Consider the following 13725-nt stretch of genomic DNA (forward strand, 5'->3'; position numbering starts at 1 on the left):
ATAAATGAATCTAAGAGTTTTTTTGGTTATTAGCGTAGTAAAAAAAGTAAAATAACACGATCCAAAAAATATTTCGAAGAATAACACAGTTTTACGAGTCATTATCGTTATCTACAACTTGTGTGTCATATTTAACATCTATAACTCTTGAGATGCAGATGACCAAAGTGACTTCAATCGATTTTAAACCCCCAAACCTAATGTTTTCCTTTTTCTCTCCTTATCGCCCCTCTTTCCCTACAGTAACCACTCCAAACCCCGTGACCCACCACCGCTCATTGTCATTTCCTTCTCTCCCGGCCGCAAAACACTCCCATTTCCACCACAAAACTACCCCCACCCCCCCCCCCCCCCCACCCCCGTCTCTCCACTGCAATGTAGATTTTTCTCTCTCTACTCGTGGGTCTCTCACTTACCTCCACCACTAGTCATCACCACTCACATTCAACACTAAAAGGTTATTACACACTTTCCTTATATAAATTTGATATAATTTGTACTAGTTTATGTTAATTATTGATTTTAAAAATGTTAGGCTTAGAATTAAGGATCTTTAGGGGGGAAATTAGTATTTTTTAAATTAGTTTTAAATTAAGTTAATTATATATAAAATACATTAATTTGAGTTGTTAATTTTATATTTTTTAATAAAATCGATGATTTTGAGTTGTTAATTAGGGGTAGAGTTAGGGTTTTTTAGGTTAAATTAGAGATTTGGTTTAATTAGGTATAAAATATGTTATTTAACTATGAAATACATAAATAGGGGTAATAATTTCATTAAGGATGTTAAGTTGGTTAAGCCACTAAACCAATTAATGACACCTTCTACTCTTGAGTTTGAGGTTGTTAATGGGCATGACCAATACCAATGTAATGATTGGGTTATGATTTATAGGCATTCAGGATTATCAGGTGATGAACTGAATGTTGGACAAACATTCAGAGATAAATCTGAATGTATTATTATAGTTAAGTGGTGGCATATCAAGAATTCAACGCACTACAAGGTCTATCATTCAACTAAAACTTATATGCAGTTGTAATGCACTCAAGAACCAGCATATGGATGGTATTTGCATGGGGGACATCACAAGAGATCTAATTCATAGGAGATATCAAAATTGAAAGGGTCACACACATATCAAAACTCATTTATTTTACAACACCATTGTCATATTAACAATGATCTGATTGTGAAGGTGATGTTGATAATTATAAAACCGAACATAAGTATGAGGGTTGCAAGTATTGAAGCTACTGTTTAGAGGGATTATAAACATGATGTCTCATATCGAAAGGCATAGATGGCTAAGAAAAAAATAATGGAGTGGTTATTTGGTATGAACAAAAAGTCCTTCCAAATTCTACCTAAAATGTTATTAACCATAAAAAATTCAAATCTAGGAATGGTTATCGATTGAGATCATAAAATAGTTGGTGATAATAAAAAAATATTTGGGAGGGCATTTTGGGCATTTGGTGCTTCAAATAATATGTTTCAGTATTATTGTTCTCTAATTAGCATTGACGGCACTCACATGTATGGTAAGTACAAGGCAAAGTTGTTAATTGCAGTTTCTTATAATGCGAATAATAGAGTTTATCTATTGTATTTTGCTATTGTCGAAGAAGAAATGAATAGTGATTTAGATTTGCTTTGTCAATATATAATTGAGATTCACACCAAGTTATGTACTATATTAGATAGACATGAGCATAAATATTTCCCGAGTTGGTTGAGCATCATTGATATTCTCTGCGTTACTTTGTTAGTAACTTCAACACTAGATTCAAACATGTTACCTTAACAAATATATTATATGTATTGCTTATAAATCCTTTAAAATAGGAGTTTGATATTTTATATGATGATCTAATTAAGACAAATGATAACATGACTAGAAGTTTAACCTAATAGAAAATAAAAATGCTGCACCTGTAGTTTGCGGAAAGCTACAGGAAATAACAACCGATGGGAGTTCTTGCACCAACAGTAGTTTCTAATTTGGCAAGCTACAAGAACCCAGAATCAATAAAAAGGGATGCATGAAAATAAAATGCATCGTATAAGTCTCTTGCCAGTCTGAGAACTGCACTGATTAAAGCAATAACCTCTATCTTTTAATACTGATGTCACTGAAATTTTACATGGTGTCTTCCCTGCCAAACACCGAGCATCACCATCATCAATGAATATAACAAAATACCAGTAGATTTATGCACCATATGAACAAATTGACAAGTCTCATCTACATGCCGGAAAAATAATCGTATTAACGACCAAAACTAAGGTATAGAACCAGTACCAGCAAGCATCTACAATGGGCAACAAAAGAATTGGTGAGGTTGGCAATAGAAGTACAGGAGATTGTAAATACCAAGTTCACAGCATTATCCAGCCAACAGAATTCATTACATTTTTTATCAGAAGACCTGTGGAAAGAAGGGAAAAAAGGCCAAACAGCGGCAGATATGTGGGCCCCTAATAAAATAGGCCATCATCTTGTATTGGTGTTCCATTAAGTAACAAATATTTCCTTGATTTCTCCTAACTAAAACGCAGGAGTGAGCGAGCAAAAATGATTCTACCACCCCAAAATGAAGGCATGTATTTCTGACCAACTGGAGACTGTATATAGTATGCCAGATAGCCCTTTCCAATTAGGAGATTCTCCATCAGATTCTTTCTGTTTTCTTACCAAGCCAGGGAACAGTGGTACAAAAGAAACACCATATTGACTTCCCACGCTCCTTAAGCTTGCACTAGATCCAACTACAATACCAATATCTGCCTGAAGTAGACAAAGCAAGTCACCAACTGAATCTCCAATGTAAACAGTCAAGTTCTTTCTGTCACTGCTGTAATTCTTTAAAATGTCATTGAAAGCTTGAGCTTTGTCCATGGGAGATTCCACCTTTTTAACAATCTCTCCCGTGGAGATTGATTCTTCAAAAATTAACTCATTTGCATGAATATTTAGAGCATCCAAACCCCCTGTTTAACAACAAAGCAAAGCATGACTGATTATGGGGCCAAGTTCCCATTAGTCTTGTAGAGCAACAGTGAAAAATACTAAACTTTATCCAGAAGAGAAATGAAAGCAAAAGCAGAGAGAGAGAGAGAGAGCTGTATATGAATTTCAATAAAAAGCATTAATAGTGAATTTCAGAATCAATCACTACATATCGACAAACCCAACTTAAAATGGAAAATAAAATTTTGCAGCCTTTGATCCTAGGAAAACATTTTGTTGGTTCAAAGAATACAAGGGACTGGGAGATCAAAAGATAAGGACATATAACCAGCATGATAACAAATTTTGAGAAGCTGTTTCGGTAGATAAAATAGCAATTCATGACTAGTCTTGTATCCTGTTTGTCAGTATGCATGCATACCTATCAGAGAATGTGACTGTTGTAACTATGGAGGCTCACCCACATCTTGTTCTCCTGGAAGAGACCTTGTGGGCATATCATGGTTATGCATGCCACCAGCAAGGCATGTCACAGCCATGCTAAGCCTCGGCAAGGCATGTTGTAGCATGCTAAGCCTTTGCAGCTCAGGGCATTGCAAGGCCTCAGGTGTGCCCCCAAAATAACATTTATGAACTCCCAGATAGGTGTTTAACTCAAGAAATACTGTAAGATCCAATGGTTTATCTATTGTTCTCAAGGTTTCCTGAAACGCAGTTCTGCCAGATGATAGTAATTTTTTCTTTCAACTCAATGGAGATCTTATGCTCACCAAGAGCAACAATACCAGCAATCTTTCTCATATTTTAAATGTTGCAAACCTATCTACTGCATATTTAAGAAGAGGTTTCTATGTAAAATTTCCACCAACATACCAGGATTGACTTCTGTATCCTGCTATTATGTTGACTGATGCCATGGAATTCTTTGGTTCATTTAAACAATTTTATGCACAAATTTTAGATGCATAATCCATCTATTTACTATATGAGAAAATTTTCATAGTAACATAATTTCAATGTATAAATCATAGGGTGAAGAAGAAAAAACCATTGTAGTAAGAAATTGCAATAAACGCTGTCTCTCCAATTCCACATAGTTAAATAAGAAAGGAGTTCATTGCGATACACCTTTCATTTCCTTTTATTTGTTGATGCTTGCACAACATACATTTAGTTTTTCATTTATTTTTGCACCTTAGTAGTTGTTAGCATATGTTTCCAAATAATTATGTCATTTTCATGTTGTTTTTATTGCTTTCCGAAATGTTCTTCCCAAAATTAGCACATTACATGAGACAGATTTTTCATCCGTGCTCACAAGCAAAAAAGGATTATGGAAACTAGAGTAGATATCTCTCAGAAAAAGGTAGTCCTTGAAAAAGTGGATTTGAAAACAGGAGAACAAAGACCAAAATCAAACACAGCAACCCACATAATGTAGACTATGCAACTAATTGAGTATCAACAATGATTTAGCTATCATGCATCACACACTACTTTCGACAACTACAGTTAGGGGTCATCAGTGGAGAGTAGAATTTAATACAACAATAAGACTGTAAAGTGATTAAGAGGTCACTGTTCCTGTGAGTTAGCAATGTGGAAAGTAGAAAACTACAAACTCTGATGGAGAATATATACATATATGCATGTGTGTGTGTGCATATTCAATGCTACAGTACACAAATCGGTTTGAATTTTTTGCGCAGTCACTGCAAGCAAAAATATTGAACTGTAGAACACCTCCAAATTCCTCCTCCCAAAAATCAAATTGGTAGGACCATAACAAGATATAGCTTTTCTTTTCAGGCACTGTTTGGTATTGCAGTTCAGGTGCGTATTTTCATCTGAAAAAAGCACCAAATTGATGTTGTTTTAGCCTTTTAGGTGTTGTTAGATGATTTTGGTACGAGGATGTCAAAATCATAAAAAAGCACCTAAAATGCACTTAAGCACTTTGAAAATGCACTTTCAACTGCATTACCAAACACAAACTTGTATATATTTGCTGTTAAAAGTTCTTTACTCATGGTTCTCACATAGGAGCATACCTGAGGAGAAAGCTGATCTGATGAGATCACCACACCAGCAGTATGAGAGCACATGGACATTAGTGTTCAAATTTTCATTCTTCACAATTTTCTGAAAGAAACCAATGCAACCATCCTGAAGAATCAAACGTTCACCCGCTCGTTTTACATCTTCAAGATTCAAACCTTTGAGAACTCCAGAATCAATCACTCTAGAATTTGCCCTTCGCTCAAAGTCTGAAAGTTGTTCAAGTGCTTTACAAAGAGCTTCATAGTTGAATTCCACTGCAAAAAATCAGAAAGTCAAAACCAGCCAGAGGATTTATTATTATACTAACATCTTCAGCAACAGCCCATTTCCCATCCCCCGGCAATTAACAGAGTCCAACTTCTACCTCACAAGAATTTGCACAAAAAAATTGTACCTTTTGCAGATGGCATAATGCTTTCAATACATTGTTCATACTCTTCCGTGTACTGTCCAGAAAGAAGACCCCATGTGTTCCTCAGATCAGCTGATGACATTCGAGCAATTTGAGTCTCAGGTTGAACCACATCAGATTTTGGTGCTGTTAGTATTGCAATTTCTGCCAAAATGGCAGAAGAGTCAACAACAGTGCATGTCAAATCAAAATCAGAAAATATGACAAGCCGGTCTTCTTCAGGGTTATGCCCTTTTGTCAGGGGAGCTAAAGTTGTCTGAGCAATTGGCTGAGCAAGGAAGAATTCTATTTCAAGTTTCATGGCCTGGTGATAAAGCTTTTCAATGATGTCAAGCTCCTCGCCTGTCAAGGAGACACTAAGTTTATCCAGCAAGTCTTCAGTTTGCAGAGCTGATGCCTAGATTTCAAAGAGTACAATAGTTGAGATGTTGGGGGTAGAGTAGGCCATTTATGTAATATATTTTAACCTCAGACTGTAGTCAAGAAAGTGTAATCAGGAAGACCATTACAAAGCAAAATACCACTGGCAATACTTTGAATTACCTGAAAACTCTCAGACGAATAACTGTCAATCCACTTCTTGTAAGGGTGCCCATCTTCCTCCGGATCTAAAACTGCCTGGAGTTCCTTGCCTAGAAAGGAATACAGCCGCATGCAAGGTGTCATGGCACCCAGAGTATAGGCTGCAACTTTTGTTCTTTCAAAAGGAGTTGCAAGTTTACCAAGACCTTTCACTCCTTCAACCTTCCCAGAAGCTGTAGCCAACAAGAAATCTGTGTATTTTACAGTAGCAGAATTGATAGTCCCCTCTTTACCTGGGTCTATACCCCATTCCTGGATATTTCAAACATTCAGAACACTGACATAACTGTTTCATGTAAGACATCCATATGCTTACAGCATTGGAAACTAAAGATTTGATAGATGTGAAAAGCTTATTTATAATTTACACAGTTTTAGATGAAAATTAAAATTTTAAGACAGATCTATGGTGCTAGCTCCGAAGCGTTAAAAGAATGAATCTTCAAGACACACAAGAAGTGGTGATTAAGATGAGGTGCCATTCCTGTGAACTCATCAGTCCTCGTTTAGTTTACTACAAAAGTTGCACAGTCACCTCTTTAGAACCTTGCTATCTCTAATTTGATTATATAAAGTAAAATAATATGATTTTAGTAGCACTAGTATGAGGAATGAACATCACAAGGGTTAAAGCAGAAAATTGTTCCTTAAGATTCCAATGTTGAAGAATTTTTCTCCTCCGTGGCCCACTGATGGAAATGAGCTTCCTGGAAGGAGCAAGCAGAAGTAAAGCTACAAAATGCATGATGACAGAACCACATTACAGTAACATAGATTCAACAACTGGAATGTCAGAATGCAAAGGGGAAAAAAAATAACAGCTTCCATAATAAAGCTGTTTTAAGCAAGGTTGATCAAGGCAGCAAAGAAATGATCCTTGAGGGTTCTCACAAAATATCAGCAGAAGGAAAAGATGCTTAACCATAGCATTAGTAGGAACCCAAAAAGACAAGAAGGAAGAAAAAAAACTCTCATCTTTCACAATCAAAGGTTAAAAAAACTAAACTATTTTTTTTCTCCATCACAACAAATAACAAAATAGCAAATAGAAATGAAAAGAAGAGGAAGCGAGCTTTCTACGTCAATTATCTAACCTGTACAAATGAATTGTGCATCTTCAGCTCCTCTAAGACACCCTTCCTCAACTCGGAGATTGCTAGCTTTGCTTCATCATCATCAGCACACTCTTCCGCTAATTCAAACCTAAAATCCAATAACATCAATAATAAACCAAATCAAATGCTTAAAAAGTACCCTAACTCTATTGATGTAGTCAATACTGACAAGAGCAAATAAAACACCGTCTGTAAATCAATTGTGTAGCTCACCTCAGGTGATGCAACTAATATTTTCTTATTCTTTTTCTTTTTCTTTTTCTTTTTCTTTTTTTCAAACAAGAACATTTTAAACCTCCAATTAGTAGCAGGAAACTGACACAAGAAGAGATGGAAGGAATTTTAGTCATATTGTTGATGCTGCTCTTGTTTTCGCCGAAAAGTACTATAATTCATCAAATATGGCAACAAGCCTAATTAACTTAACTTAGAAAAGGTGGGGGAAATAGCAGCTCTGTTTCCAAATAAAGAAAAAAGTCTTCACATTCTTGGTTGCATTTTTTCATCCACCGCTCTCAGCAAACAAATGAAACATGAGATTTAATTCCAGTTCTTCATGTTATAAGCGAAGATCATCAAAAATCGTTCACTAGGAAAGGTTTAAACATAGGACATCCTCCAACTTAATTGAACCCCCTACCCCAATCATTTTATTTTTCCAAATTTTCTAATTAAACATGCTAAAAAAATCAATACACACATACAGAACCTGAAATTAAAACCGGATCACTCAAACATGTTTCCAGAGCCATATAAAAATCAAATGCCACTTCATCAAAACAAAACCAATTTCTTTATTTCCATTCACAGATAACACATCTAAATTAGTACGAGCCACCGCTGCTCTCATCTTTTCAACTGCTCTATAACATAAACACTCCAGGAATACAAATCAAGGAAAAAAGATAACATCATTTCTCCAAAATCAAACCAATTTTTCTCCCCTTTCCCGCACTTTCTCAGCTACCAAACAACTAGGTTACTTACAGAAATGATAAAAAGAAACCTCCATTATTCATCAAACAATTTAATCATAAATTATCTTATCTTCACTTCACTATTTAATCATCCAAGAAACTCCATCTGATACTTCAATAAACTCTTTCATGAAGATCTCCAAATTTTCACTAATCCCTTTCTCTCTTAGTTACCTGAATACTTAACCATAAATTATCAATCATTACTTCACTCTCCCACCAACCAAGAACCCGCAAAAGGGAAGGAGAAAAAAGAACACAATATTTCCATCACTATATCACAATAATCGAGAATTCCAAAAGAACACAAGAATCAAAATAGCTTAAAAAATAAGAAAAGGAGAAAGGGGCACTCACGCATGAGCAAAAGATTTGAGAAAGTGAGAATCTTGAGAGATATAATGCCTGAAAGAATCAATCTTGAGAGTGCCAGAAGCCAAAGAGATGACAAAAGGAGTGTACATAGCAAAAACGGATTCTCTTCTAAACTTGATCCAGAATTTACTAGCAAGACCCTCTTCAATGTTGATGTTACTTCTGCCTGATGTTGTAGTGCAAGATGGCGCTGATGCTATTGATCGTGGAGGGATTGCCATTCTTGCAGGGATGAAAGATCTCCGAGTTGGCAAGGTGCGTTTGGTTAAGTTGGATCGGAGCGAGTTGAGGAAATATAGTGATGAAGAGGTTTTGATTGGGTTTGGAGAAGTAAACAAGAGTAGGCGCATCAAAAATAGAGAGAGATGAAATTGTTCGTGTGTTGTCTGAGATGGCGATTGGGGGGTTCTTGTGTGAAAAAGAAAGGGAAGGACTCGGGAGTTGTTTTTTCTATTTTTCTTTTTTAATTTACAAGTTGGCTTGGATGGATTTTTCTGGTTTTGGTCATGGACATTGGATTTTTCTTGTTGTAGTTATTGTGGGAGCTGTTGCGGCGGCGGCGGCGGTGGTGGCTTGATTGGGTGGGCTTGATTTGTTGGGCTGGTTTGTGATGGGGGTGGGATTTTTGGATTTGATGCTTGGATTTTTAGCATATTCGGTAAATGTATTGATTTCAAGGATGTCCCATTTTTGCTACCCCAATCTACTACAAAGTACATGAGAAAAAAAATAGGTATAAACTATATTGTAGGCTACATAGATTATGTAACGTTCCATGGTGGTTCTTAGGGCATAACTTTTCATAATCTTCAAAGAGTTTTAATGGGTACTTTTACTATTTTATAGTACCTAAATAAATTAATTAGTCAGCTATTTGGAAGCGTGATAATTTTTATTTTTATTTGCTTTTTAAAAATATATTTATTTTGAGAAAAATATTAAACATGTGTTGGTATTAAAAATCTAAAAAAAAACTTATCTTGATTTATCTTTAGGTGAAAAAACACTCTTGAAAAGCATAACGCATCGCAACACCAAACACGCACGTAATTAGCTAGGCACCCGCCCTCCTTGTGGTCAGATCAAAAGTTTTTTTCATTCCAAAACTTTAATTTATAGGAACCAAAGTAAGATTTCACTCAAATTATAGGGGCTAAAATATTTTTTACCCATACATAATCACAGGGATCACTATTATATACACTTTTAAAGGGTTTTTTTTTAATTAACATGGGTGTTCGGATCAGCTTGCGCGCACCTCGACTAATCTCACGAATCCTAAAGTTAACGACCATATAAGTCTTCAGTGGTACTGAGGTTTGTAAAACTTAAACTAGTTACCTCTAAAAAATAAATTCAGGATCTAACCAGTTAAGTTAAACCCGTCGTGTTAGGATTCATGAATCTGCCTTGTCCATGGAAACAACGTAGGCTAAGTTCATGGTTAGGATGCATGAAGCTGCCTTGTGAGAATCATCTACTTTTATATATCCTTCAATCTCTTGAAATAATATTCAATAATTTTCTCTTTCGAAAACAGAAAACTGAATCGGGTCTTAAATTTTTTTTTTTTTTTTTTTTTTTAAATAATCATTATTTAAATATTTTTTATATTATAAAAAAAATTAATCGGACCGCAATACAGCGCAAACACCTATCTTATTTTATCTAATGATTTTCCTTTGAAACTCTATAAATTAATTATCGCTCATGAGTCACGATCAATATATATTTTATATACACGTTCTTCTGGGATCATGAGAGCACTTCTTTTGGAGGCTAGGAGTTGAACCTCAACTTGCAAAAAGAACTCATCAACTCTCTTAAAGGTCAGTGTATCTGATTAATATGAACATTAATAATCTGACGTTAATCTTTGCTAAAAAGAAATTTCAGTTTTATTTAATGATATTAGATTATTGAACTCTCAAATTTGTGAGTTTTGTTGATTTTTCTATAAAATTATTCTGATCTTATATCTCGGATCATGGATTAGTAAAGTAATTAACTTGAGTTGACTCGAGTGTTTTTTTAATACTTTTTCATTGTTTTTTGTTTTGTTTTGCTTTTCATTATTTTGTTTGTTGGAGACCTTACCTCTATTATTTTATTTAAATTTTTTTTGTATGGAGTTATCTCATTTTTATAAACGAGTTGCGAGTTTGACATGCCGACTATAAACAAGATTTTTTTTATCCTTTTTAAAGATTAATTATTTTTTTTCAATTCGTCTTTCAACATTTGATTTATCGGTAACGAAGCTTCAATTTTTTTTTATTAGTCATTGTTATTTTATTTTTTTCATCATTGGCTTTTTTTTATAACCATGTTATCAAATTAACAAAGTTTATTAAACATATTTGAATTGATAACTAGTGTTCTAGATTTTTTTAATTCTTTTAAAAAAAAATTTAACCCGACTTGTGTAGCGCGGTATACTTTACTATTTTGTCTAATGATTTTTCTTCGGGACTTCGTAATTGATTCTCTCTCATGAGTCATGATCAAAATCTATTCTATTTCGACACATTCTTGTTTTTCTTGCGTGAGATCATGAGAGCACATTCTTTTGGAGGTCAGAAGTTGAAGCCATCAACTCTCTTGAAGGGTCAATGCCTCTATTTAATTATATATATATATATATTAATTTGACGTTATTTTGAAGTCCAGATTGCTCATTCACACTTCTTTGTGGACAAGTTCCAGCCGGATTAAAACTACGGTTGGCAACCATCTAGGTGGTGGTCCAGTGGTAAAAGTTTGGGACCAAGAGGTTTGCTCCCTCTGTGGTCTCAGGTTCGAACCTTGTGGTTGCTCATATGATGGCCACTGGAGGCTTACATGATCGTTAACTTCATGGCCCGTGGGATTAGTCGAGGTGCGCGCAAGCTGACCCGGACACCCACGTTAAACTAAAAAAAAAAAAAACTATGGTTGGCTTGTGTAGCCCTTTTTAATTTTTGTATTTCAAATTAATTATGTTTAATATTTTAAGTTTCGAGGACAATACACACCTATACACTTCAACTAGTCTTATTTATACATGGACTCGAGGATGGATATATGTGTAAATTTCGAATGAGAAACTAATTTTGAATAAATTAATTTGCTATTGCCTAATGTCTAATGTTAAATGTTCATTAATCTAAATGTATCTACCTTTTACCACCAAAAACCATGCTTATTAAACATGGTTGGGAAGTTAAACCTAGAAAATTATGATTCAAAATCTGATTTTGATTGAGTTTTAAGTTAAATCGAAAAAAATATCAACCTGATAAAATTAAGTTGACTCAACCAAACTTTTAGTAACTAAATTAATTTGATTAAACCCGATCTAGACTCAACCAAGATCAACTCTAGCAAATTTTTAAAATAAAAAACAAAAACAAAACGAAATCGATTTAATAAAAATGACTAAACTGAATTTACCCAATAATCCAGTAGTTGATATTAATAAATTGGTGAACCATACCCATTTCAAAATCGGTACCAAGCAGGGTCTCAATAACTATGCCAAATGTTCTTAGTATATATTTAGGAGTGCAATAGAAATTACTTCTACTCTATTTATAAACTTGTTACTTAGGTTTTTTTTGTGTTCATTGTTATAATTGCAATGATTATACAATTTATCATATGAGAGTTTTTCTATTGTGAACAAAGACATCTTTCTTTGTATCATTTCCAAAAAAATTGATAAACTAGGTGGATACGTAAATGATATTCTTTCTTTTCTATCACTTTGACATGTAGAAAACAAATATTGTAAAATTTTCTTTCTTACAGTATTCTTAAATTGATCGTTTTTTAGATATCAAAATAGACGATTCCAGCATTTATAGTTGAGAAGAATAGTTACATGAGGTTTTTCAAACCATACGAGATCTTTATCTTTTTTTATCTAAATTACGTTTTAAAATATTTTTAATATAAATAAGCTAAGGCCATTGACACGGGCATAAGGGGCACATATGCTTTTCTTTTAAAAAAAAAAAAAAAGAGAAAGGGCATGCCATATCAAAGAAAAGATGTAAGGTGATTTTGTGAGATGCGTAGCTCCATATCAACAAACACATTCTAATCCTTTGGATGTGGAAAGCGTTGCATAGTATTTTAATACGATCGAGAATTGATCCTTCCTGCCCTTTACCGGCCAGTACCTTAAGACTATTGGGACGACCTGTAAAATAGAGGCTTAAAATCACCTTTAGTCCCTATTCTTTTCCGATTTGGTCATGCTAACCCCCCTACAAGAAAGCGATTCTATTGATCCATTTACCACTAGAATGGGGTCAATTATAATGCTCAACCACATAGCATGTTACTAGATAATTCCATGCGATACGCTGCGGCAAGACTAAGATTTTATTACGTGTAAAGAAATAATGTTCAGACTATGAAAAATTCTTTGATAGTATTATTAAACCTAACCTAGCGGGTCAAATTTGAACCCTCTCGACTAGACTCCTTATCTAGCTCGATCTTCAAATTAAACTGTAATAGAGTTACCTCGACGTAACTTGATTGACTTGAAAGGTTAAAGGAAACTTTGATTATTAGTAAAAATATGGTTTGACTTTAAAAATATTTTAAAGATGATATTTTTTCTTAAAAAATATTAAGATAGCGACAAATTGGATCAACCAAGATGAAACTATGTTAATTCGTCAAACCTGTGACCTAGTTCATAAACTTCATTGAGTTTAATAATTTTATTTTTAAAAAATATATTTTTATTTCATTTTATGATAAAAAAAATAAGCACTAAAAAAATGAGCATCAACTCAATACTGAAATGTTTTTTTTTTTTTATTCCTAACATTATCAAATCAAAACCATAAAAAAAAAACACTTGAAATGTATCAATATGATGTTTTTTTAAGGAAAAAGTACTTTGAACTTTGAATATCAGCTTCAGCCACATTTTATAAACGGGAGATTAGCATGGATGAGAAATTAGTAGACAACACACCTCGACTACATGAGAGAAATCTATCAAAGTACTGGTTCTTCACATGACAGAGATTTCGAAACTTTTAATCAAAATTTTAATTTCCCATTTGAGGTTTATGAGGTGCCTTGGGTGTCAAGACTTTGTTTTATTTGAGTATGTTGTTACGTTCATCTCCATGTATCATGAAATGAGAGATTCAATCACAGTTAATTTACTGACTATTTATAGAACTTAATTATTGCTTATAACCGCTTTCCTGTGACCATTT

The 13725-nt window shown here is 34.1% G+C and overlaps 1 protein-coding gene across 3 annotated transcripts; it reads right to left on the reverse strand.

Moving 5' to 3' along the window:
- Positions 1-2371: 2371 nt before the first annotated feature.
- On the reverse strand, positions 2372-9170 carry LOC7487204 (bifunctional TH2 protein, mitochondrial). Of its 3 annotated transcripts, none has more exons than XM_006371043.3 (6): positions 8483-9156; positions 7128-7236; positions 5995-6285; positions 5434-5848; positions 5030-5293; positions 2372-2998 (listed from the first exon to the last, which is right to left on the reverse strand). In XM_006371043.3, the coding sequence occupies exons 1-6, from the start codon at positions 8848-8850 to the stop codon at positions 2589-2591; spliced, it is 1857 nt and encodes a 618-aa protein (XP_006371105.1). In that variant the 5' UTR covers positions 8851-9156; the 3' UTR covers positions 2372-2588. The 3 variants fall into 3 exon arrangements, with proteins under 3 accessions (XP_006371105.1, XP_052305422.1, XP_024447215.1); XM_052449462.1 differs by lacking the exon at positions 8483-9156 and adding an exon at positions 7362-8459; XM_024591447.2 differs by lacking the exon at positions 2372-2998 and adding an exon at positions 4335-4825 and having other exon boundaries at positions 8483-9170.
- Positions 9171-13725: the final 4555 nt, after the last annotated feature.

The sequence above is a fragment of the Populus trichocarpa genome, chromosome 19 (assembly GCF_000002775.5).
Source record: "Populus trichocarpa isolate Nisqually-1 chromosome 19, P.trichocarpa_v4.1, whole genome shotgun sequence".
In the NCBI taxonomy this organism is placed as follows: Eukaryota; Viridiplantae; Streptophyta; class Magnoliopsida; order Malpighiales; family Salicaceae; genus Populus; species Populus trichocarpa.

Coding starts and splice junctions, on each gene's coding strand:
- LOC7487204 (XM_006371043.3), bottom strand. CDS start 8,850: ATGCGCCTACTCTTGTTTACTTCTCCAAACCCAATCAAAACCTCTTCA. Junction 7,237..8,482: donor CTCAAATCTTTTGCTCATGC/GTGAGTGCCCCT, acceptor ATTGGATTTTAG/GTTTGAATTAGCGGAAGAGT. Junction 5,294..5,433: donor CATTATGCCATCTGCAAAAG/GTACAATTTTTT, acceptor GATTTTTTGCAG/TGGAATTCAACTATGAAGCT.